Source organism: Gouania willdenowi (assembly GCF_900634775.1).
Source record: "Gouania willdenowi chromosome 24 unlocalized genomic scaffold, fGouWil2.1 scaffold_320_arrow_ctg1, whole genome shotgun sequence".
NCBI lineage: Eukaryota > Metazoa > Chordata > Actinopteri > Blenniiformes > Gobiesocidae > Gouania > Gouania willdenowi.
This window is the reverse complement of record NW_021144848.1, coordinates 2,134,504-2,159,347: the sequence shown is the minus strand read 5'-3', so window position 1 is coordinate 2,159,347 and position 24,844 is coordinate 2,134,504. Positions and strand designations below refer to the sequence as shown.

Sequence of the window (24,844 nt, the reverse complement as noted above, 5' to 3'; positions counted from 1 at the left end):
CAAATTAATTGGCCGGGAACAACTGCCTCACTTGGGCCGCTGTGTTTTTGGAGTCATTTTTGTGAGTTTTTCTCTTATTTTTGTGTGTTTTTCTCTTATTTTTGTGTATACTTATAGTTGTCCTGTGTCTTTCTGGAGAAAATGTATGTATTGTAGTTTTAATTTTGTGTAATTTGTTGTCATTTAGTTGTTTTTTTTTTAAAATAATTTTGTGTAATGTTGTTTTTTGTTTTTGGAGTCACGTTTTTATCTTTTATGTTGTTTTTATGTATACCTGTAGTCGTCTTGTGTGTTTCTGGAGAAAATGTGCATGTTTTTGTTGTCCCTTTGTGTATTTTTGTTGACGTTTTTAGTCGTTTTGTCATTTACTCAGTTTTTTGTCTTTTTCTGTGTTTTTGTGTATTTTTTTTACCAGTTTGTCTGTTATTTATGTACAATTGTAGTCATGGGTGTTTTTGGGGAAATCTTTGAGCCATTTCTGTAATTTTGCACGTGTTTTTGGTAGTAATTTTGTGCCTGTTTGCTGTTGTTTTGCCTCTTTTTTGTTGTCGTTTTGTGTGTTTTTCTGTGAATACATGTGTTCATTTTGTTTGTTTACTTGGGTCACCAGTTGCCAATGTCTGGTCCATAACCTTTAAAAATGTTTCCATACAACAACATAAATGTAAAATAAGGGTGAATTTATCTGTGTCTATTGTTGTGTGAATAAATGCGTGTGAGCAGACATTTAAAGAAAATACAGAATTCATATTCTGAAATGTAAAAAACAATCTAAAGGTTTTCGTTATTTCCTCACGTTTCCATTAAAAACAGGTAGATGAGTGTCTACAAGTGGAGCTGAGGGACATGGTACATTTCTGACGATATAATCTCATGGGATATCTTTTTTTTTCATAAATAAATGAATATTTATGAGAGTAAAACCATCAGGTTTGATTTTCAGGGGGTCCTGTCATTTGTCCTGGTAACTGTGGGAGTTGTCCCAGTATGCGACAGGAAGTGAGGCCCAGTTCACGCACGTATCAAAGTCCAATCCTCGCACTCAGCTGTGAGCTGGAAACAGAATAATTATTATAATACGGTGGCGTTTGGTGCACTCTCCTGATTTCACCCAGTACAAATTGCAGGTGAAGTACTCGTTCACTGAAAGATTGGCACAAAGTGCACTGCTGTGATCCAGACAAGTTGTAATTTGCATGCATTAGTGTTTCCACTCATCAGGAAGGAGAAAAGGTTGAATCTGGGTGATATTCATGGAGTGATAAATAGGAATTTTATGACTGCCTGATATCGCACTCAGTCCCACTGCTTTCATCCATTTCCTGTCTGAGTTCAGGGTTTGAAAGACAAGATTCTAGGGGTTCTCAACCTTGGGGTCAGGGCCACATTTGGTGTAGCGAGACACCTGGAGGGAGACGCCAGATGTCTTCAAGAAACAAAAAATATTTTTTTGAACAAATTGAGGCAATTTTTGCTCATTTTTCTGCAACTACACCAAACTCACCATATTTGAATCTATTTTCATCACTTTTTCTTGCCTTATTTTTGCTGATTTGAATGTATTTTTGCTACATTACTCCCATTTCTGACACTTCACCATCAATATTCAATACCTTTTCTGCCCATTTTTCCATTTTCAAGACATGTTCAGCACTTTTAAACCATTTCCACCTAATGTTGCACATGTTGACCCATTATTGTCACTTTTAACCTCTTTTCACCACAATTTACCAACATTCACAATTTGTCCCGTCCATTATTTGCCGGTTTAAACTAAATGTTCTAATATTGACACTTTAAACCCTTTTTCCCACTTTCTCTGTCTAATTTGAAACTTTTAACCAATTTCTTCCCATTTCACCACCTTTTCCACCATTTTTGGTCACTTTTAACCCATTTTATTTCTGATTAAAACAAGGATTTACATTTTCAAGATGACTATTCATGATGTATACTGTGGCCCAAATAATAGTTAACTTCCTGGATAACAGTGGATATTATTCAGATGAATAAATAAATGTGGTTATCACAGATTCATAGAACAATGGACCATCATTTTACTGACTTTATGGATGGACCCCAAAAATCTCTCCCCTTTATTCCCCCTTATAGATGGTCCTGTCTCCACATGACTGTTCAACCACCTTCAGCTACAGTGGGGGTCCCCGCTCTCTGGGACCTTTATTTTGGAGGGTCAAGGACTCACAGGTTGAGAACCACTGATCTAAACAAAGCAGGGTTAAAAAGTCGAGTCATGACTCACAAAGCCATCACCACTATATTAATACGACCCATTTTAAAGCAGAATACTTTACGTTTATTGTGTGAACTACTGCCACCTAATGGCATGATGGGGTGTTTCATTTCTTGTGTTTTATTTTGAAAAATGTCTACTTCCACTGATACTCTTACTGTGTGAAATTTCAATTTTGTTTTAGAATGATATTTTTCAACAAAAACAGAAATTGCAATATGACAAAATTTAACCTCACGTCAAACATTTACAGAGTACTTTTGAGAGACAGATGTCAAATCCCACAAATTCTCACTGCGAACTCTGGTGACATGACGAACTTTAACTTTACCACATGGACTAAACTTATGGACACGTTTAGTGAAGTTTAGCACGGACGGACAAATATGTCAAATCTCGCACTATGTAATCCCACGATATCTCAGTGCGTGCTTTTGTCGTACCTAAATGAATAACAATAGTTCATTCATATTTTTAAGCATGTATTGACATCTGAACCAGGAAATAAATGAAACTGAATAAACTCTGAAGCCAGTTTCATATCATCTACCAGGGTTGGGGTCCACTATAATTGTAATCACGAAATTCATAATTAATTACAATTATGGCGTGATTATAATAGTAAATGTAATTCAAAAAATCTGTTGCTGTCGTAATCAAATATTGTAATGGAGTTTAGGTAATTGACTTTGTAATTGTAATTGCCCGTACCAAAAATATTAAAACCTTTATTTTCATTGATTATGAAACCTAACAATGTAACCAATAGATAGGAAATTAATACGATTATAGATATTAGTTTTTAGTGTATTTTACAGCTGGTTTAGGACCAGTTATCATTAGAGATGCTAACAAAAAGCTAACACAAGAGGAAGGTTAACTTTTATTATTTGGTTATTTATTTCAGGCTCAGTAATTGTGATTAATTGTAATTGAACTTTATTAATTGAGAAGGTAATTGTAATTGACATTCTGAGCATAAAAAATAATTGCAATTAACTTGGAATTGGAAAAAATGCTGGTTACTTTAATCATAATTAAATTGTAATTGAACATGGGTAATTAGAAACATAATTGTAGCTGTAAAATGTATGATTTACAATGATAAACAGATTCTAATGAGGAAATGTAGAACTTACGTTGACCCCATTGTCCACTGTTGGGGTTCAGGTAGTTGGGGTACAGTCCCTGAGGCTTGTCCAGGCGGTTCAACACTTTACGAATATTCATCACCTGAAAAACGCAGTAAAGCCACGTTCAGCCCCTGGACCCGCTCTCAGCGTAGAGTCAAACCTCTGCTAGTGGTTCCGTCGTCACCTTCTGAGCGAACTCGGGGTTGTTGGACAGTTTGCTGAGGTGCATGAACTCCAGGTGCAGAGTGCCGTACTCGGCCAGGATGCTGCTGCCGCCGGACGCCCACGGCCAGTTCCTCCCGATGCCACTAGAGGAACAAACACCGTACGTCAAAGCACCATCAAACCAGACCAGAGGGAGAGTACGGGATATAAACACATGATTGTTAACACTATGAGCTACTATTAGCATTCATAAGCAGCTCAGTTTAAAGACTTTTGTGTTTTTACAATATTCACTCAAGAGATTAGCAACTTTTATCACAGGATCTGATCTGAGGGTCACATGATCAACATTCATGTCAGCATTTAGAATAATGACCAATCTGAGCAATAACAGGAAACAACAAAGAGTTTGTGCGTTTTTTTGGGGTCATTTTTGTATATTTTTCTCAATTTCTTTGTTTTTTTTGTTTTAATGAGTTTGATGTCATTTTGTGTATTTTTTTTGTCATTTTGTGTGTTTTTGATGTCATTTTGTGTGTTTTTGATGTCATTTTGTGTATTTTTTTTTGTCATTTTGTGTATTTTTGATGTCATTTTGTGTGTTTTTGATGTCATTTTGTGTATTTTTGATGTCATTTTGTGTATTTTTGATGTCATTTTGTGTGTTTTTGATGTCATTTTGTGTATTTTTGATGTCATTTTGTGCGTTTTTGATGTCATTTTGTGTATTTTTGATGTCATTTTGTGTGTTTTTGATGTCATTTTGTGTGTTTTTGATGTCATTTTGTGTATTTTTGATGTCATTTTGTGTTTTTAATGTCATTTTGTGTATTTTTGATGTCATTTTGTGTTTTTTTTTTTGTCATTTTGTGTGTTTTTGATGTCATTTTGTGTATTTTTTTTTGTCATTTTGTGTATTTTTGATGTCATTTTGTGTGTTTTTGATGTCATTTTGTGTATTTTTGATGTCATTTTGTGTATTTTTGATGTCATTTTGTGAATTTTTGATGTCATTTTGTGTATTTTTTTTGTCATTTTGTGTGTTTTTGATGTCATTTTGTGTATTTTTGATGTCATTTTGTGTATTTTTTTTGTCATTTTGTGTATTTTTGATGTCATTTTGTGTGTTTTTGATGTCATTTTGTGTATTTTTGATGTCATTTTGTGTATTTTTGATGTCATTTTGTGAATTTTTGATGTCATTTTGTGTATTTTTTTTGTCATTTTGTGTGTTTTTGATGTCATTTTGTGTATTTTTGATGTCATTTTGTGTATTTTTTTTGTCATTTTGTGTGTTTTTGATGTCATTTTGTGTATTTTTGATGTCATTTTGTGTATTTTTGATGTCATTTTGTGTATTTTTGATGTCATTTTGTGTTTTGGGAGTCATTTTTTGTGTTTCTGCAGTAATTTTGTGCATTTACTTTAGGGGGTCACACAAAAATAGACCAAAGATATGGTGAACACACCAAAAAAACCCTGTTTTACAGCATTAAACAGTTAGAATTTAATCAAATACAGTGATATGAGTTTCAAACTAACAACTTCCTCTATGCAAAGATGATTCATAAGGTCTGTAGGAGACGATTGTGTGTAGAAAACACTTATCTTTATTCTTTAGGCGATAACTACCCCTTCATTTGTTATATGTTATATTCAGCAGGTTCTCATGAACACGTAGAGGAGTTGAGTCAGGCTTAAAGAACAGATTTCCTCCTCCTCCTCCTGACAAGTGTAAAGTCCTGAAGTTATTACTGAGCAGAAAAAGATAAAATCCCTGGAAATGCAGCAGCAGACGCTTGTTTCTTTTCAGCACGTCTCATTTCAACACTGTTTATCCATCAATCTTTATGAGCGCGCTGTGAGGCGGAGCGTCTTTGGCAGTGGAGTGGTGTTGGTGTGTCTCAGGCCAAATGCTGGAGCTCTGAGATAGAAAGCATGACGTGTGTGTGTGTGTGTGTGTGTGTGGGGGGGATCATTAGAGACACTCAGAGACCACTTCCAGGCCAACGACTGACGAGGCGTGTGGCGACGCCTCCAGAATCTTCTCATGAATACATATTTACTATTGAACACAGTGTGAGACGCACGGCAGGAGGCTAACACACACACACACACACACACACACGCACACTCGTAAACACAGAGAGGGAAAACTGGGGAGACGTCCAACAAACGGGAGGAGAACGGGAAGAGGAGGAGGAGGTGCAGCACGTATCCAGCTAAAGAGGGAGATGAACATAGTAATTAGGCGAGCCCTCCTCCCCCGCCACTCCGTGCTGCACCAGCCATAATTAGTTTCACATTATGCCGTGGATTTAATCAAGCCCAGCAAACAGAAGAGAAACCACAGAACAATCAGAGGAGAATAGGATGCTGCTCGTCTTCCTCACGTTAAACCTGCTCTGTAATCTGAGCTTCAACAAGTCGCTAACGTTAGCCTCAATAACATTCTGCTTTCACACAAAACAAAAAGTAATGGATTACAAGTAGGGGTGTACGTCACGATACATTATATACCAATACTAAACAATACGATATACTTTGTGATCTATCCCGATACTAAAAATGTGTTATAATGACCATATGTCTAATTTGTCTGCTCACATGTCCTCCTCCTCCTCACATTTAAACAGTGAATAAATCCCGCTGAGGGTCAGAGAGCGTCCTGTGCATCAGTCAAAGGCGACTGAATCCATTTCTGGGAGGTTAATGACGTCTGATGTTGTGATGCTGCGTTTCCGCTGTGACACGGACTAAAAACAAGCATTAAATCATCAGCCCACAGGCCTGGACGTGTGCGCCTGAACGCACCATTGGACTAACGACGCTCGTGTGCTGGTGGTCGAGTTTCAAACTGCTGCGTTTAAAATCATTTTCACAAACCAGCCTCATTACATAAAAAACTCATCTTGTTGCTTTGAATCTAAGTCTGTGAATGTTAACACATTGACTTTCTCTGTTTACGCTTTTTTTTGTTCCTTTGTTTTTTAAAATGGCTGACTATGGAAAACATGTGACCAGTGCACCCACCTCTGTAAGCACTGACAGCTGTCACTAAGTCTGAGGACTGAGTCTGCAGCCGTTTGCTTTGACTGGGAGTGAATCTACAGAAGTGAGCAACAGCGGGAACACTAATAACAGAGAGCTTCTCTTTCCTGCAGTAATGTAGACAGACCGCTGTGCCTCAGCACCTGAATGTAAAAGAATAGTTTGTGCATGAACAAGTTTGAATGTTTAAGGTTCAAATTTTTGATGCACCAACATTTTCTAAACCAATAACTTTAGTTTATAAACAGAGAGCTGCAGTAATGCAGAGTGCTGTGCCTCAGCAGCTGAATGTAAAAGAGCAACAGTTTGAATATTTAAGGGAAAATATTTTTTGGCACAGAATTTTTCTAAACCTATAAGTTAGATTCTTTGTGCTAAATGATACATATTTAAGTTTACTTAAGTAATATATTTTTGGTACTGACTGACTGACTTTTGACAAAGTCCAAACCTTTGAAGTCTACATGTTCACATTACATTTTTCAGTGTTTTACTTCAGGAAAACAAACACAATTATTCAGAATAAACAGAATTCTTCTCATGCAATAACTTGAAAATTGCTTTTAATCTAAACTGGTGAATGTTAAAATGGCTGACTATGGCAAACATGTGACCAGTGCACCCACCTCTGTAAGCACTGACAGCTGTCACTTTAAGTGTGAGAACTGAGTCTGCTTTGACTGGGAGTGAATCTACAGAAGTGAGCAACACTGTGAAGACCAACAGGAATACTGGAACATTACAGTAATTATGAAACAACAATGATAGTAGTTTACAAACAGAGAGCTGCTCTTTTCTGCAGTAATGCAGACAGACTGCTGTGCCTCAGCAGCTGAATGTAAAAAAGCAACAGCTTATGTCTGAACATGTTTGAATGTTTAAGGTTCAATTTTTTTCTGCACTTCTCTCATTCTAAACCTATAAGTTAGATCCTTTGTGCTAAACAAGTAATATTTAAATTTAAATAAAAAATATTTTTGTAAAATATTAAACTGACTTTAGACAAAAGCCAAACCTTTTACGTTTACATGGTTCACACTACATTTTTCAGTGTTTTACTTTGGGAAAACAAACACAATTGTTCCACATTTCACCTCATTAAATGTAACAGAGTGCTGCTTTTTCCTGTAGTAATGCTGACAGACTGCTGTGCCTCAGTGTCAGAATGTAAAAGAGCAGCAATTTGCGTCTGAACACATTTTAATTTTTTTTAAGGCTCATCACCCATATTTTCTAAACCTATAAGTTAGATAATATTTGTTGATAATAACATACTTTTGAAGTCTGCATGGTTCACACTGCTTTACTTTTGTGGGAAGAAACGCAATTATTACACATTTCACCTTATTAACAGTTTCAGAATGAACACAATTTTTATTTTCTAATCGATTCACATCTGGATTTTAAACACATTGTTTTGCTTTATTGTCGGGAAGATGTTGTTGTCCTTGAGGAACCCTCATTACGCTTTCACCTCAGCGCGTAGATTCTGTTTGCTAATAACATCTCTGTGTACGACGATAAAAGATTCCTTCCATCTCGTTTGATTTCCCAGCACAGCCAGTGGTTGGAGCTTAAATCAAACTCTGGCTGAGAATAAAGAGGCGGTGTTTTGTGTTTTCAGTGCAGTCACAGTAGCCTCGCAGCTAACAGCAGAAGGAAAAACATGCAATAGACGAGAAACGCTCGTCTGACGTTAGCGACAACAAGTGGACGTTTGGAGAGAGGTTAAACTGAGGATGGATAAATCTGTCATTGTGGATGAAAGAGTGATTTCTTTATATTCTTATATATAACACTGACCTCCACCAATAACATGATTTATGCTCAACAATAAAATACTGTGTTCGGTGACAATTTAATGACATAAAACAAAGTAAAGATAACAACAAAAAAATACAATACACCAAATAAAGTAAAATGAAATCATATATGACAAAAAAAGTAGAATAAAATATAACAAAATAAAGAAAAATGAAATAAAGCAGGATAAAATAAATCAAAATGAAATAAAATCTAACGCAATAAAGTAAAATAAAATAAAACTAATTTAAGTTAAATTAAAAAAATATTGCAAAATGTAAACAAAACATAACAAAATAAAATATAACAAATTAAAGTTAAATAAAATATAGCAGAATAAAATAAATCAGAAATAAATAAAATATCACAAAGTAAAACAAAGCAAAATTAACTTTGATTAAAAACATCACAAAACACCACAAAAATAAAAAAGAATAAAATAAATCGAAATGAGATAAAATACAATAAAATAAAATGAAACAAAATAAATCAAATCATGTGACTTCCTCTCCTCAGCAGCCAATCAGAAGGTGTCTGGAGGCGGGCTCTGATTCCTGAATGTCTCCTCTGTCATAATCTACAAATGGCTCCATGTTTACGCGTCAGTACATTGTAACGTTTCTAAATCACTTTATAAATTCTATATTTACCAGAAAGACGAGCTGAGCGCTTAAATGACAGTAATAAGTGGAAGTTAACAGATGACGAGCAGCGTTTGTAAAAAAAACACAAGCTTTTAACGTGGTTTAATGTGGTTCTACCAACTAATAACCTGGAAAACAGCAGCAGCAGCAGCAGCAGCAGCTCCACATCTGCATAAATCAGCAGCTGTAATGTCAGCTTGTGCTCCTGTTTGTTCTCCTCTGACCTCTCTCTCTCTCTCTCTCTCTCTCTCTGTATCTCTGTATCTCTCTATCTTTTCCTCTTTGAAGGGAAATCCATGGCCTTTTTCCTGCGGGTGCAGAGATTGTGGATTGGAATGGATTCACAGTTAGTAACTTCATCAGACGCCTTAAATCACGCTGCAGGAGGACAAAAGCCTCGTGTAAACCCCGACTGGAAGAGATTCCTTTGGTTTTTTAATTTATTTTACACTGTGTCACTATCAATACAACAACACACGTCCCAAGTTTATGCCATTTAATCAGATCCTGAGTGTTTATTTCAACCCAAAACGCACCAAAGTTTAGTCAAATTAAAGCAAGTCACACGCAATATATTTAATAAGAATACATAACTGGGGAGTAAAGTTCACCAACCAGCTAATTCATTTAGCAAATCATCCTGTGCAGCCATGTGATTAAGTAGCATGAGATATTAAACAAAATAATGACTCAAATTTGACATAATTCATTATTGGTTTGTTTGCTACACATCCTGCTAAACATTCAGTTTCCTGTTTTCTGGGACAAATAAGCAGATGTTACTAGTTTTTTGCAGAGCCCCTAAAGGGACACGGATATATTTTTTTATTGCGTGCTCATGTAAAAGTTCAACATGAGTACGTAATACTAGTATTTAGGGATGTAACGATTCACTCAACTCCTGATACGATTCGATTCACGATACTGAGTTCACAATACGATTCTCTCGCGATTTATTTTACAAAATGGGACTGTATATAAATGACTGAAAAATATTCCTTTATTTTTTTGGGGAAAATACTGTACTATTTTTCATTGTCAAAAGAATCCCTTGATAAACTATTCAAATCAATGCAATTTAACTAAAAATAAATCTTGAATGAAATAAATAAAGGAATAATACAAATGAAGAAGAAGCTTATTATTTAAATTCTGGTTCTATAATAAACAATGCAAAACTGCATAATAGTTATTTTTCTTTTTAAAAGTGCAACTGAAAATGTATTTATGTATTTTGTGCCTTAACAATTGGACTTTAAAAAAAACAAAAAAAAAAAACAGTCATTTTACTGTATTTAGGTCAGATATTTGTTTGAACCAGCAGAGGGCGCTGGTAACCCAGTGGTCGGTTGGCATGCAGATATTTTGCAGTGAAGAAGAGATGCTATGCGCTAGCAGACAGAGCTAATAGAAAAACTTGACTTTTACAGATGTTCACGTAATTTACAGATATTCTTTCGGTGCTAAAGGGGTAATGAATCATTCATGAATATGTTTAAGAGTAGAAGGCGGCCAGAAAGAAAGTATTAGCAGATTTCGCTCGCCGCCAACACTTCTGGGTAACGCCCTCTGCTGGTTAAAAAAAGTACTGCTATTCAATTTTCACAGCATCGATGTGAATCATTATACCTATGAATCGATTTTTAACTGCCTTACGATTAATCGTTACATCCCTACTAGTATTGCATAAGCGAGCACATAAAGGTAGTTGTTAACTCTAACACTAACACTAACTGGGGGTTTATGAGTGCGCCGCGGTGCGCTCCGGTTGAACGACTGTGACGTCACGAGACAGAGGAGCGAGAACGCAGTTAAATGTATGTGTTATAAACGCAACAATAAACAGGTCAGTGTTCCTAATGAAGGAGAACATGAAGGTTGGACTCTGGATTTGTCATAGACACATTTTTTATCAACAGCCAACAGAGAAGAGATAAAACTGTAAAACCAGTAAAACATGAACTAAATCAAAGTTGCTGCAGTTTACAGTGAGTTACAGTATGAGAGGAAACAATATAGTGGATGTGAATTTGTTTTTACACATTATGACGTTTTGGTGATGTATTTACTTGAAATACAATCTTTTTATTTTGAAAAGTAACCCGATATTTTATTGCAGAGTATGTGCTTAATTTCCTGTTTAGCTTCATTTGCTCTGTGCTGATTGATGCATCGTGCTCCGGTGTCCGTCAGAAATATAAGTGCTGCGTACATCTGGTGGAGGGCACTGGACTACCACATCTGGGAAGGAGCAAACACATAGAAAATAACACATAGACTAAAGTGGAAACCTATCAGCTCTGGTGACGTCACGCAGCGGAGCCGCATCCAGTGGAAACTGGGGGTCAGGCTGAAACAAAGCTTTACTAGATCCACTAACATGATTAACTCCTTACGAGCAGAACGTGCAGCCTGACGTTTATAAGTGTGCATGTAACACATTTCAAGTGTGCGCTTAAAACTATTACGTGCTCCCTTAGAACTTTTATGTGCTCACGTATTAGTATCACGCGCTGTCGTAAAGGTTCTTTACGTTAGCGCGCAATAAAAAAAAAAATACCCGTGTCCCTTTAGGGGCTCAGTAGTTTTTTGAATAATTATGTGTATTTTTATGTAATTTTTGGGTATTTTTAACAAAATGTATGTTTTAGAGTCATTTTTGTGGTTTTCTGTTGTTGTTTTGTATATTTTTCTGTTTGTAGTATTTTTTTTGTGCTTTAGACTAATTTTGTGCATGTGTTGTTTTCTTTGTGTTTCTGTAATTGTCTATGTATTATGTGCTAAATTAGTGTATTTTTCTGTTGTTTTGTATGTTTCTTTGTAATTTTTGTGTACATTAGTTGTCGTTTCCATTTCTTTGAGTAATTGTGTGTATATTTGATGCTCTTTAGTGTATTTTTAAAAACTTTTTGCTAGTTTTTCTGAGTAATTTTGTGTCTTTGGAGTCATTCATTTCTGTTGTTGTTTTGAGCTTTGTATATTTTTGTGTATATAGTCCTTTTTTATGCTTTAGACTAATTGTGTGCATTTTGAGTATGTTTCTGAAATTTTGTGCATTTTCTTTGTATTTTTTGTATGTTTTTGAGGTCATTTTGTGTATTTTTCAGTCGTTTGCTATATTTGTCTTTTTTTTTGCGTACATTAGTAGTTGTTTCCATTCTTTTGAGTAATTGTGTGTATTTGTGATGTTCTTCTGTGTGTTTTTCTGAGTAATTTAAAGTTTTTGGAGTCGTTTTTGTGTTTTTCTGTTAGCGTTTTGCTTTTTTTTTTAAAATATATATTTCTATACATTATATTTTTTTGTATTTTAGACTGATATTGTGTATTTTAGTTGTTGTCTGCATTATGTTTCTGTAATGTAGTGTGCTTTTTGTGGTACTTTTGTGTATTTTTTCTTGACCAACCTTTGGAAGAAGTTAAAACACTTTGATCAACGTTAGACGATCAGTGAGAAATACGTCGACATGAACAGAAGAGAAATGATGAATTATGATTTTCTGCTCAATTCTTATTTTGGAGTCGTCATCTCTGTGATTTAAAAACATCGTCTTGTTCCGATCCGACGGTTCCAGCTGTTACTGATGTTCACTGGAGCTTTTTCACTTCTGGAATCATTTTCAACCGCTTTATGCAGCAAATTTGCCCAAATGTGAATTCAGCCATCCGTCTCTTTAAAGTAAACACATTTATTACTCCTAATTTCTTCCTTATTCATCGTCTGCGTCTCCTAATTTCTGTTGTTTACGCGGCGCTCTCCTGCTGCGCTACGCTCTACTTCTCCTGCTGTGACACGGTGAAGTAGTGATAAATGAAAATAAGTCCTGGCTGTTGTTTTTTTTCAACAAACAACTTCATTTTTCTCCAACGTTAGTAGGAAACCGGCAGGCTGGTGGCAGAGTGGCACTTCACACGCTCTCCATCGAGACCTATTAATCAAAGTCCCAGGATTGATTGCTTTGGTCTGGGCGTCTGAAAGCCTCGCGCTGACACTTGTGAAAAGCTTTTTCTTTAAAGATGGAGAAGAAAAAACAGAAGGGAGGCGAAGGTGAAGGCTTTGCATCATCTCAAAGACAACGAGGATGATGATTGTGATGATGATGATGATGATGATGATGAGCAGGAGTCAGGCTGACAAGTCGCTACTTTTAGTAACAGCAGCAAAAGAGCTAAACTTAGCAACACATGCAAACTTTTTCAGTCTGACGGGCGTGAATGTGAGTTTTTGAGATCAAACTTTGTGTTTGATTGAAACTGAAGTGAATGACATCACATGTGAGAACAATGCAGCGCACGCTTCACATCACACACAACCATTGGTTTTTGGCTTCCACAGCAAATACTGAATGTGTATTTATAGCCGTAAAATGAGACGTTCCACACGTAAAAAAACCATGTTATGTGTAACGTGTGTGTGTGTGTGTGTACTGGGAGTACTGGTGAGAGTGGTGCTCAGTGAGTTCACTGTTTCCATCCCTGTGTGTCTGCACTGTGGGAGTCGACCTCAAACAGCAGCAGCTTCACGTCACAGACACAACTGTGAGGTCTCTCCCACGTTACACCTTTAATTACTCTGTTGTAGTTTTGTGTGTGTTTGGTGTAAGTTTGTGTGTTTTTGTTGTTGTTTTTGGTATCATTTAGTTTATTTTTCTCCCATTTTTGTGTATTTTTGTTGTCCATTTATGTATTTTTCTTTTTATGTTTTTCTAATTTTTAACTTTTAACCACTTTCTCTGGTTTTTAAAATTCCATTTCACCATCTTTTCCACCATTTTTGGTCACTTTTAATAATAATAAACATTCCTGGATAACAGTGGATATTATTCAGATGAATAAATAAATGTGGTTATCACATCTTTTTACTGACTTTATGGATGGACCCCAAAAATCTCTCCTTTATTCCCCCTTATAGATGGTCCTGTCTCCACATGACTGTTCTTCAATGTTCATGTCTGTGTTCAACCACCTTCAGATTTACGTCGTGACTATTTCCAGGGGAATCTCCACCCACATCTTATAGCTGAACTCTTTGTGTTTCTGACGGTTAATGGGGTCCCTGCAGAGCTTTGGAGCTGAAAGGATGAAGTTTCCGTGCTTTAAATGTCTGTTCACAAAGTTAAGAAAACTAAAAGCTCTCAGCAACTCCTGCTCAGAAGCAGATCAACCTGCAGCTATCATAGAGCAGTCATGCAGGTAAAGTCATCAGCAGCAATCTGCTCAGGCCTCCAGGGGATCAACACACACACACACACTGCATCTCGCCATTATCGCCATGACAACCAGACTTTTAACCACCTGCTGACAAAGCGAGTCGTTGTTGATCGCTGACATCAAACATAAAAACACATTTCGTTTCCCTGCGTTATGATGTCAGACAACACCCAAGTGTAGTTTTGATTGTGAGAAGCTCAGAGTAGAGTTGCTGCTCCTCCACATCAACTGCAGTCAGTTTATGCGTTTACTTTAGGGCATTTGTATTTTTCTCTGATTTTACGCATTTTTGTTGTACTTTTGCATGTTTTTGATATAATTTTGTCCCAATTTGTGCATTTTTGTTGTTTCGTATGTTTATGATATTTTAGTGTATTTTTGTTGTTGTTTTGGGCATTTTTCTCTTAATTGGTGTGTTTATGGAGCCACTGTATGCATTTACTTTGGGGGATTTGTATTTTTCCTCTCATTTTATGCATTTATGTTGTAGTTTTGTGTGTGTTTGGTGTCATTTTGTGCATTTTTGTTGTCATTTTGTGTATTTTCGTTGTTGTTTAGAATATGTTCCTGATATTTTTTGTGTATTTTTGTTGTTGTTAAGGTCATTTTTTTCTCTCATTTGGTGTGTTTTTTGAATAAAGAGCTCAGAGTACAGCCGCTGCTCCTCCATGTCTAAAGCAGCCAGTTGATGTGGTAAAGATGGGGAGAGACCAAACTTCTGGGCTGGCCTGGGAACGTCTGATGGTGGAAGTGACTGAGGAAAGAACTGTCTGGGCTTCTCTCCAGAGGATTTTCACAGATTGTTGGAAAGTGAATTATTCCTTTACTTTAGATACTAGCGTGGATTCATTTAATTTTGATTGATTTATTTATGTTGTGATGAATGATTAAATCATCTCTCACTTCTTTTCAACCTTGGATTTTATGTCTTCACGTCCTCCTTTATGTCTGTTATTTATATTAACTTCTGAATATTTGACGTGTGTCTGGTGTTTATGCAAATCAACTATAGTTCAGTGCCTTCAGCGATGATGATGATGATGAGGAGCAACCTTTGAGGGTCACATGTCAGCATTTAAAATAAAGTCCAATCAGAGCATTAACACAAAGAGTTTGTGTGTGTGTTTTTGTGGTCATTTTGTGAAACTGTTTATCATTTTATGTGTTTTTAGAGTCATTTTGTGTGGTAACTTTGGGGGATTTGTATTTTTCTCACATGTATGGATTTTTGTTGTCGTTTTGTGTATTTTCATTGTGGTTTCGTATATGTTCCTGATATTTTTGTTGTCCGTTTCATGTATTTTTCTTTCACTTTGTGTGTTTTTGGAGTCATTTTATGCAATTATTTTGAGGGATTTTTATTTTTCTCTAATTTTACGCATTTTTGGTGTCATTTTGTGTATTTTTTTTACGTTTTGTGTATTTTCGTTGTCGTTTTGCATCTTCCTGATATTGTTATGTATTTTTCTGTCATTTCTTTTGTTTTTTTGGAGTCATTTGTTGCTTTTACTTTGGGGGGGCGCACAAAATTAGACCCTCGGGCAACCAGTTTCCTATGTCTGATGTAACCAAACACTTTTTATTGGACATGCCTTTATTATCTTAATTATTAATATTATTATTATCTAATTTAAAGGTTGTGGGGTTTGTATCTTTCAATTCCAGGTTTGGTCAATCTTTGTTTTTACATCTGAGATACTTTTCAAACGTCAAACCTATTTTCTACAGAAATAAGCTGTTCTTCCTCTTTTTTTTCTGTGAGTATAAAGTCCGACTGGAGTCGAGCACAGTTTTATTTCAGGCCTGAAATCTGTGCAGAAACTCACATTTCCCGCCAAACAAAGTGAGGCCTGTCAGTTCTCGAGCTGAACAAAGTGAGTCTGTGTCGGAGCACGCGTGCGTCTCTTTAACGCCTGAGCAGTGAGGGAGCAGCGAGAGCAGCGAGAGCAGCAGCTGGTGAACAAAGAGCAGAGTGTGAACATGCTGTACCTCTTGAGGTTGAGGAGAGCCCAGGGGATGCCGGTGGGCGTTTTGAAGGCCGGCAGTAGCTTCTCGCCCAGTTCCACCGCCTTCCTGCGGTAAACCTGAGGGACAGAAGACGAAAAAATATGATTAAATACTATATAGACCATCTGGAGATTCACACCAACCACAATGTGTGTAACATAAACAACTAGAAAAGCAGTCGGAGAGCGCAGACCTCCACCAAGCAGCTCAAGCTCAGCTAACACGCTACGGTCACGGGAACATGGTAAACTCCCATGACTACCTGTCAACTTTGAGCTGTTGACTCTGAGAGAACTTTTGATATCATCAACAAGAAGTTCCACAGTGTGGATGGCAAAATGAATGGGATATACAGTATATATATATATATATATATTTTTTTTTCTTTTGGTATTCAGAACATCACCATTTCATCAACTGATCCTTGTCCCATTTTTCAATTTTCATGAAAATTTTATCCAAATCCGTTCATAACTTTTCAAATGATCTTGCTAAGAGACAGAATGACAGATAAACGGAGGGTAAAACATAACCTTACCGCTCTGTGTGCGTCGTGTTTGGCGGAGCTAACTGAGGTAATAATAATGTAAAAGATGACTAGTAACATAATTGATGAAGTTGATGACAAAAATGTGCGCATCGTTTAATGTTGTAAATTCATGATAAAATCTTTCTGCTTCTTTTTTGCTGCAGTACCATACATAAACTGCTGGGGGCAGTGTCACTGCACCATTTACATTGTGAAGAAGAACCAACCTAAAGTCTCAAAAGTTTGGGACCACTTCACTGAAAACTTTTTTTAAAAGAACAAATGAATTAATATATATTTTGTCACCATGTGTTATGGCACTTTAAATATTTGTATATTATGTACATTACATTAACAATTGTATTTTCTGAATGAATTTGTCCCAAATGTCTCTTATTTCATAGATATTTCAGAAGTCCATCCTATCACTTCATTTTACTTCAGATTTGACGTGATAATTGACATTTCCTTCTCTCTGACCATCTGTTCACAAAGATAAATTGTGTGTAAATCCTTGATATTTTATGTCATGTTGTGCAATTTTATGTTACATATTTTATTGCAATGCTATTACAATGTATGTCACATCATTTAATTATATCATTATTATATGTTGATTAAAGTGTAAATTTTACGTCACGTGCATAGGCAGAGTTTAAGATTCCTGCCAGGGGGGCAAAAGAAAAAAATAGAACTAACTACATAAAGCGTCTTGAGACTCGTGCCAACCACAATGTGTGTAACATTTACAATAATGTAAAACCTTTTAGTAACATATTTGATAATGTTGACAACAAAATGCGCGTTGACGTGTCATTTAATGTTGTAAATTCATGATAACATTTTTCGGCTTCATTTTTGCTGCAGTACCATACATGAACTGCTGGGTGCACTGTCACTTCACCATTTACATTGTGAAGAAGAATTGCACAGCAGAAAAAGAACCAACCAAAAGTCTCAAAAGTTTGGGATAATTTCATTGAAAACTTCCACCTTCACCATTATTTTTAATATTCAGCAGATGGAGCTCAAACTGAGGCACAGACGAGTGTTAATCAACCTGGAAAATCATCTTTTTGTTTCTCTAAGAACAATATGTCGACAACGGGAACAACATAAATCAACGATAAATCAACAGGAAGAAGTTTCACAGTTTAAACATTTCAACTTTGACATCACAGTCTATCAAAAGAACCAAAATCCTTCCAAACAGACTAGGGTTAGACCATGTGACCATATGAACGGTGAGTAAATAAACAACCGTGTCACAGTTTCAGCTGCTCTGCTATGAAGCATCGACTCACCGGCTTGTCCGATGATTGCAGTTACGCTAACGGCCAACGCATCACTATCGGGTTATTGATCCTGCCCTAAGCTCCTTTAACTTCCTACATTCTAAGTTTCTCCCAGTGTCTCCTTTGTTTTCAAACTCCTCTCTGAACCTCCATGGGGGTTATATCATCCAGGAGGATCTTCATGCTGATATCTATTAATTAAATCCACCAGTATTTGGTCTCTTTCAATACATCTTGGACTTTCACTTCACTTTTCCTCGTGTGTGATGATTTTGTCAAAACAAAGCGGCATATTTAAAAATTCCATCACGAGTGAGTAAAATGACCGTAGTGACGTGAAAATGACTGTAAAGAGCAACTCGTTCGCTTTCAGAAACTGATGGAATTTCTCAGATAGAGCAAATATTAGCGGAGTTACGCTCATTTAAATCAATGTGTTCCCGGAGATGCGTTCAGGGTCCATGGGAAACCCAGACATTCTGATGAGTTTGTAAAATCCGGCCGGACAGTCCAGATAAGATGTGAAAAGAGGACAAGTCTGGGATAATAAAGATAATTCAGGCCACGAACTGCGTTTCCATTACCTTTGGAAATGCACAAAATCTAATTAGTTGAATAAAAACTGGTAATGGAAACACCTGAATTTAGAAAAAACACTTAAATATCACGATAATATCACCTCCTCATTCTTTCATGAGGAGGTTTTTCAGACATTTCCGTATAAAAATGTATGGTTAAAGCTTAATAGAAACACTTTTTTAAAAAATTACAAGTCACAGGATGTGAGGTAGCTGGTCACATGACCGGTACATCTGGACAGACGAGGAGACCCAGACATTTCTTAGCATTAAACTTAAAAATGATTAGTGCCACGTTAGACGTGAAACAACAAAGTCTCACAGGATGAGATTTCGCCAGAGTTACCAGGCTCCAAAACAACCTTCAATAGACGTTCAAAATGCAATTATACTTTGTGGAAACTTTAGAAATATTGCTTTTATTTTGTGGAAAAATTGTAATGGAAACAGCTGGAGAGTCAAGCTCTTGGCTGACGATACCTCGGTGTCCATTTGTGTTAAAAACAACAAATACAAAGATTTCAGAGTATTTAAGCAAAGATCTACGTGATGATAATATCACTACATGTGTTTCCATGACCCTTGAAATGCGCAAAATTTAAGTAGCGCAATAAAAACTGGTAATGGAAACACTTGAATTTCTAAAAAACACTAAAATATTGCTAAAAAGTTCATAGGCTTTCATGAGGAGGTTTTTAGATGTTTCCATATTGAAATGTATCGTTGAAGTGCGACGGAAACACTTTTTCTGTCTGGTCACATGACCACTTCTCTATAAGAAAACATGGCATGGTACGTGTGGACAGACGTAGAGACCCAGACATTTCTTAATATTACACTTAAAAATGATTCGACGTGAAACAACAAAGGAATGCAGAGTGTTCTAAGGAGGTTTGGAGATGTCCATCTTCCTGTAGAGGAGTCTTTTACCACAGTTACCAGCCTCCAAAAAAACCACGTTCAAAACGCAATTATGCTTTGTCGAAACTTTAGAAATATCGCTTTTATTTTTGTAAAAAACTGTAATGGAAACACAGTTCCAAAAGCACATAGAGCCGTGTGTGAAGACGTCGTAACAAGGCGTCGGTATCGCTGTGATGAATGTCTTTAATAAAGCCAACAGCACACGGAGGAGGAGAATAAAACGTCTCTCAGGGACGCACAGAGGTATAAATTAAACACACCCTCTGTCCGAGGACATGAAGCAAACTGGCAACGAGCTGAGAGAGAAACTAGTGAGTGATGTCATCATAGCAGATCAATGGGATACAGATAAGTGCGTACTGAATCAACAACATTAGCATGATTCATGATGACATCAATGACTGAAATACATCACAGCTGTTCAAGCACGTGAATATGAATCAATGCAAGGCAAGAAAACATCATTAATACAGATGTTTAAGTCGGACTGGTTTAAAAATAACAAAGCTCACATTCAATCACAGCGATAACACACAACAGAAGACAGGAAGTCTAGACCACACAGGAAGAGACGTGATGAGAAAAAGGAGACGAGAGACAAGAAATGAAGATCAATGTTCAAGACTAAAGGACAGAAAAAAAGCAGAAGAGACGAGAAAATACCAGAGACCACAGGAAGAAAAGAAAGGACAGGAAGAAAAGAAATGTAACGAAAAGACAGAATAAATGATAAGAGATATGAATAGGACAAGATATGTTTACTCAAAAAATAAAGAAAAAGGTAACAAGATGCACAAAATTATACAGAAAACACACCAGAAGAATACATAAATACACAAAATCATTCCAAAAATATCAAACCTCAACATCAAACACACACAAAATGACACATAACCACACAAAACAACAACAACAAAGACGCACTTATGGCATCCAGAACTACAGACAACATAAAACACATGCAAAATGAGCAAAAAATATACAAAATGACAATAAAAATACAACAAAAATTCACAAAATTACTCCAAAAACATAACATGATGATACAATTAGTGGGAAAAAACACAAAACAACAAAAATACTGAAATTCCATCCAAAAACACACAAAACCACACAAAAAACACACTTGCATCCTAAAATACAGACAACAAATTCAAACACACACAAAACGGCAAAAAAAAGACAAATTACTTCAAAAACACAAACAAAATTATAGGAAAACACAAAAATACACTAAAAAAAAACAACGATATGACAATAAATTTACACAGAGATGACTCCAAAAGCACAATTTAACAGCAAAGATGTACAAAAATATTTAAAAAACACACAATACGACAACAAAAACAGAAAACAACAAACATGCAGAAAATAAGAGGAAAAAATGTACAAGTAGACAACAAAATGACACAAAATGAAAGAAAAAATATGAAATGACAGAAACACACAAAAATGACTCCGAAAACAAAGTGACAATGAGGATACACAAAATGACTCAGAAAACACACAAAATGACTCCAAAAATACACTCATTGAATCCAAAAACACAGAAAAAAAATGACAAACACACAAATTGAGAGAAAAACACACAAAGCATGTGTTGTTTTCTGTTAATGCTGACATGAATGATGATCATGTGACCCTCAGTGTGATCATTAATGAAATGAATTGGAAAATATAGATTAAAACAACATTTCAAAAAGAAAAGGTTGAATTTCTTTTTTACAAAGTTCTTTTCCACTTCACTGGTGAACCATGGTGTGTATTTACGGTGTCTCCTCCGTCTATTAGCCTGTGTTTTTACTCACATTGCCTAGTGGATTCCCACAGCTATGCTTCAATGTTTCTCTCACTATTTCTCCTCCTTTGTTCCAGATATTGATCTGGTATTTGTGATAAAAATTGAGTCTTTAGTTGTGTGGACAGGAAATGAAATGGAGGAGATAAAACGGAGCAGAAGGAAAAAGGAAGGAGGTATTTTTTGAAGGAAGGTGAAATAAAGAGGACGGGGGGGCAGCCCCCACCTGACAGACCCTGATGGTATTTCAGCCACGCTTCAGGTGATTCGTCTTAGTTAGAGAGCTGTCCACTCAGAGACGCTCCCTGCAGAATACACAGCACACCCACACACACACCTACACCCACACCCACACACCCACACCCCCACAACAACTGGGCCTTCAAACTGTCATCATCTTAAACAAATTGAAACAGGGTAATAAGAGTCAACACACGTCAATTCAAGTCAATTCCAATCAACACAAGTAATGTTTAGGATTCATTCTTTTCTCCCCCTAATTCTGTGTGAATTTGTTGTCATTTTGCACTTTGAAAAAAAAAAAACATTTTGTGCATTTTTGTCATTTTGTATGTTTTTGGAGTATTTCTGTGAAATTTCTAATGTCATTTTGCATACTTTTGTTTTACGTTTAGTGTGTTGTGGTTCTTTAGTGTATTTTCCTGTCAGTTTTGTGTGTTTTGGAGTCATTTTGTGCATTGTTTTATGCCTATTGTGTATTTAGGTTTCATTTTTTTTGTGTTTTTTCTGTTCTTTAGTGTATTTTCCTGTCAGCTTGTGTGTTTTTGGAGTCATTTTGTGTATTTTTGATGAACAGAGACGTTTGGTTTCACTGACATCCTTCACTCAGTGACAGACAGTCAGTGAGAACCTTTTATTATTCAGCTTCATCCTTTATCTCACTGTGTGTTAGTGTGTGTGTGCGTCCAATCACACTAAGCAAATGATCTCACTCCCTCCCCTCTCGTGCTGCAGAGTTTGCTGACTCAGCATGTTTCTGACACTCAGCTCTTTTGATGGAAATGCGGTGGATTTACATTGAAAATCACTCTTTAGAGGAAAGCTAAAGTCGACAAAGGAATAAGTGAACACCTGCAGTAAAATGTAGCTGGTATTCATCATGAAAACATCATGCTTTGTTTAAGGTCTGAATTCTCTCTGAGGGAGAATCACCTCCAGTTGAGGCTTTTCACATCACAAATGAATCTCCAGCGAACGCTCCTGATTGGATTTACACTTCCTGACTCACATTTGATTTTTTTATCAGTGGGAGGAGGAGAAAAAGCAACTGCTGACAATGAGTAAATTACACATTTGGAGACGACGCAGAGCAGCGTGAAACATGGATTATGGAGAGAATTTACATAATGATGGAATCCCTCCAGGTCCGATTTTAAAGAATCATTTGGAAAAACAACAAAGAGAAAACACTTGTTTGTTTTCAGTGTTTTATGTCATTCTGTGTACACAGTGATCCTCAGTGGAAAACTCATGGTTAGGAGTTAGAGGCTTGAATTTTGTTTATTCCATTTTTTAACTGAGAATAATTTTATTAAAATCAGGAACGTAAAATCTTTTTCCTCCCGTTTCACAAATATGATTATAAACGAAGACGGCCGACATCCAACACGACCATTTCTGCGTCAAATCATTGAAATGGCTTTATTGCAACATCTCAGAGTGACACGGAATATTAAAAACAACTGTCAACACAATCCCACAAAATGACGCCTTATATGAAAGAACAAAGACACACAAAATTACAACAAAGACACATGAAATTACAACAAAAACACATGAAATTACAACAAAAACACATGAAATTACAAAGAAACACAAAATTACAACAAAGAAACACAAAATTACAACAAAAACACACAAAATTACAACAAAAACACATAAAATTACAACAAAAACACACAAAATTACAACAAAAACACATGAAATTACAAAGAAACACAAAATTACAACAAAGAAACACAAAATTACAACAAAAACACACAAAATTACAACAAAAACACACAAAATTACAAAAAACACATGAAATTACAACAAAAACACATGAAATTACAATAAAAACTGATGAAATTACAACAAAAGCACACAAAATGACAACAAAAACACACAAAATTACAACAAAAACATGAAATTACAAAAAACAAACACAAAATTAGGAACATAACAAAATGTTGTGGCACAAAATAAAAAAAACAAACAAAAAACGGCGATATAAAATTCAATGGTTCATGAAATAAAACGAAGTAGAAAAGATTTAAAAGAGCGCAGCAGTGCAATGACATTTGCAGAGGTGAAAGTAACTCATTACTAACGTTACTGTAATTGAGTAACTTTTATGAGTATTTGTACTTTTTTGAGTATATTTTTAAATCAATCATTTTACTTGTACTGAAGTATGTTTTAAAATAAATAATTTGTTACATTTCTAAACCCAACCGTTACTGAGTAAATTATTATTGTTTTTTGTTATAAAATGATCAACGAACATCGTGAAACATAAAAAATAAATAAACAGATAATCAAATGCATCACATCATAGCTGACCAATTAGATTAAACGTAAAACACACTGAAAACCATTGAATGGAGGTTATTTTAGCTTGATAATTGTTTTACTTTGAATTTAACTCATTGGTGTTATTTTATTTTAAAAAGAATTGTACATTTTGACAAAACCTTCTATTTTATACAGATGCCTTTGTGGAAAATAAATTAAGTTCCAATTAGAGTTGTCACAATACCAAAATGAGTAACCACGATACGATACCAGACAAAGTATCACGGTTCTGGGTAATATCGCGATACTGAAGCCTTTTTTTATTATTATATTTATGAACTGCAATGTATTTGTACAAGTTAGAAATACTTATAATTACTTATAGTGTTGTTTGGTGCATGATAAGTGTACATGAATAAAAGCATATAAGCAATAAAAAAAACTAATAAATGAAATTAGAATTTATATAATTGAAATTAAAAAATAATCATTCAGTTTCCTTTGCACATCACATTATATTTAACTAATATAAATAATCAACTTAGAATAAGAAATCTACTGTCTTTAAAAAAAAAAATTAAAAAACGATTTGACAATAATGCTTCATAATAAACCATAGAGGATAAAACACAATAAACAGGAACTGATTCCCTGAGAGAAAACCATATTTTTATGTATTTTCTGGGTGACGTCACTGGTGTTTTATGGGATTGGATGTGTTCCCTCCTTTGTATGTATATCATTTGTAAATATTGTTTGTACATTGTAAATATCTCTGTAAATAAGAAAATAAAAATAAAAAATAAAAAGATTGCTCTGAGTCCTTGCTGAAAAAACAAAAAAAAAGTGTTTCCTCCTTTGGCTCCTATAGCTGGTGACAGCGCCTGCACAGTAGATCTCCTATTGCTTTACCGTCTCTGCCTCGTTTAAAGACAAAATAG

The 24,844-nt window shown here is 35.6% G+C and overlaps 1 protein-coding gene across 1 annotated transcript in view; it reads right to left on the bottom strand.

Moving 5' to 3' along the window:
• The window catches only part of man1a1 (mannosidase, alpha, class 1A, member 1), a 125,680-nt gene that overhangs the window by 11,746 nt on the left and 89,090 nt on the right, over window positions 1-24,844 (bottom strand). The window contains exons 5-7 of the mRNA XM_028440549.1: window positions 16,248-16,342; window positions 3,572-3,695; window positions 3,394-3,487 (exon numbers count right to left, since the gene is read on the bottom strand). Coding sequence (XP_028296350.1) covers window positions 3,394-3,487; window positions 3,572-3,695; window positions 16,248-16,342 — 313 coding nt within the window. The remainder of the gene's footprint in view (window positions 1-3,393; window positions 3,488-3,571; window positions 3,696-16,247; window positions 16,343-24,844) is intronic.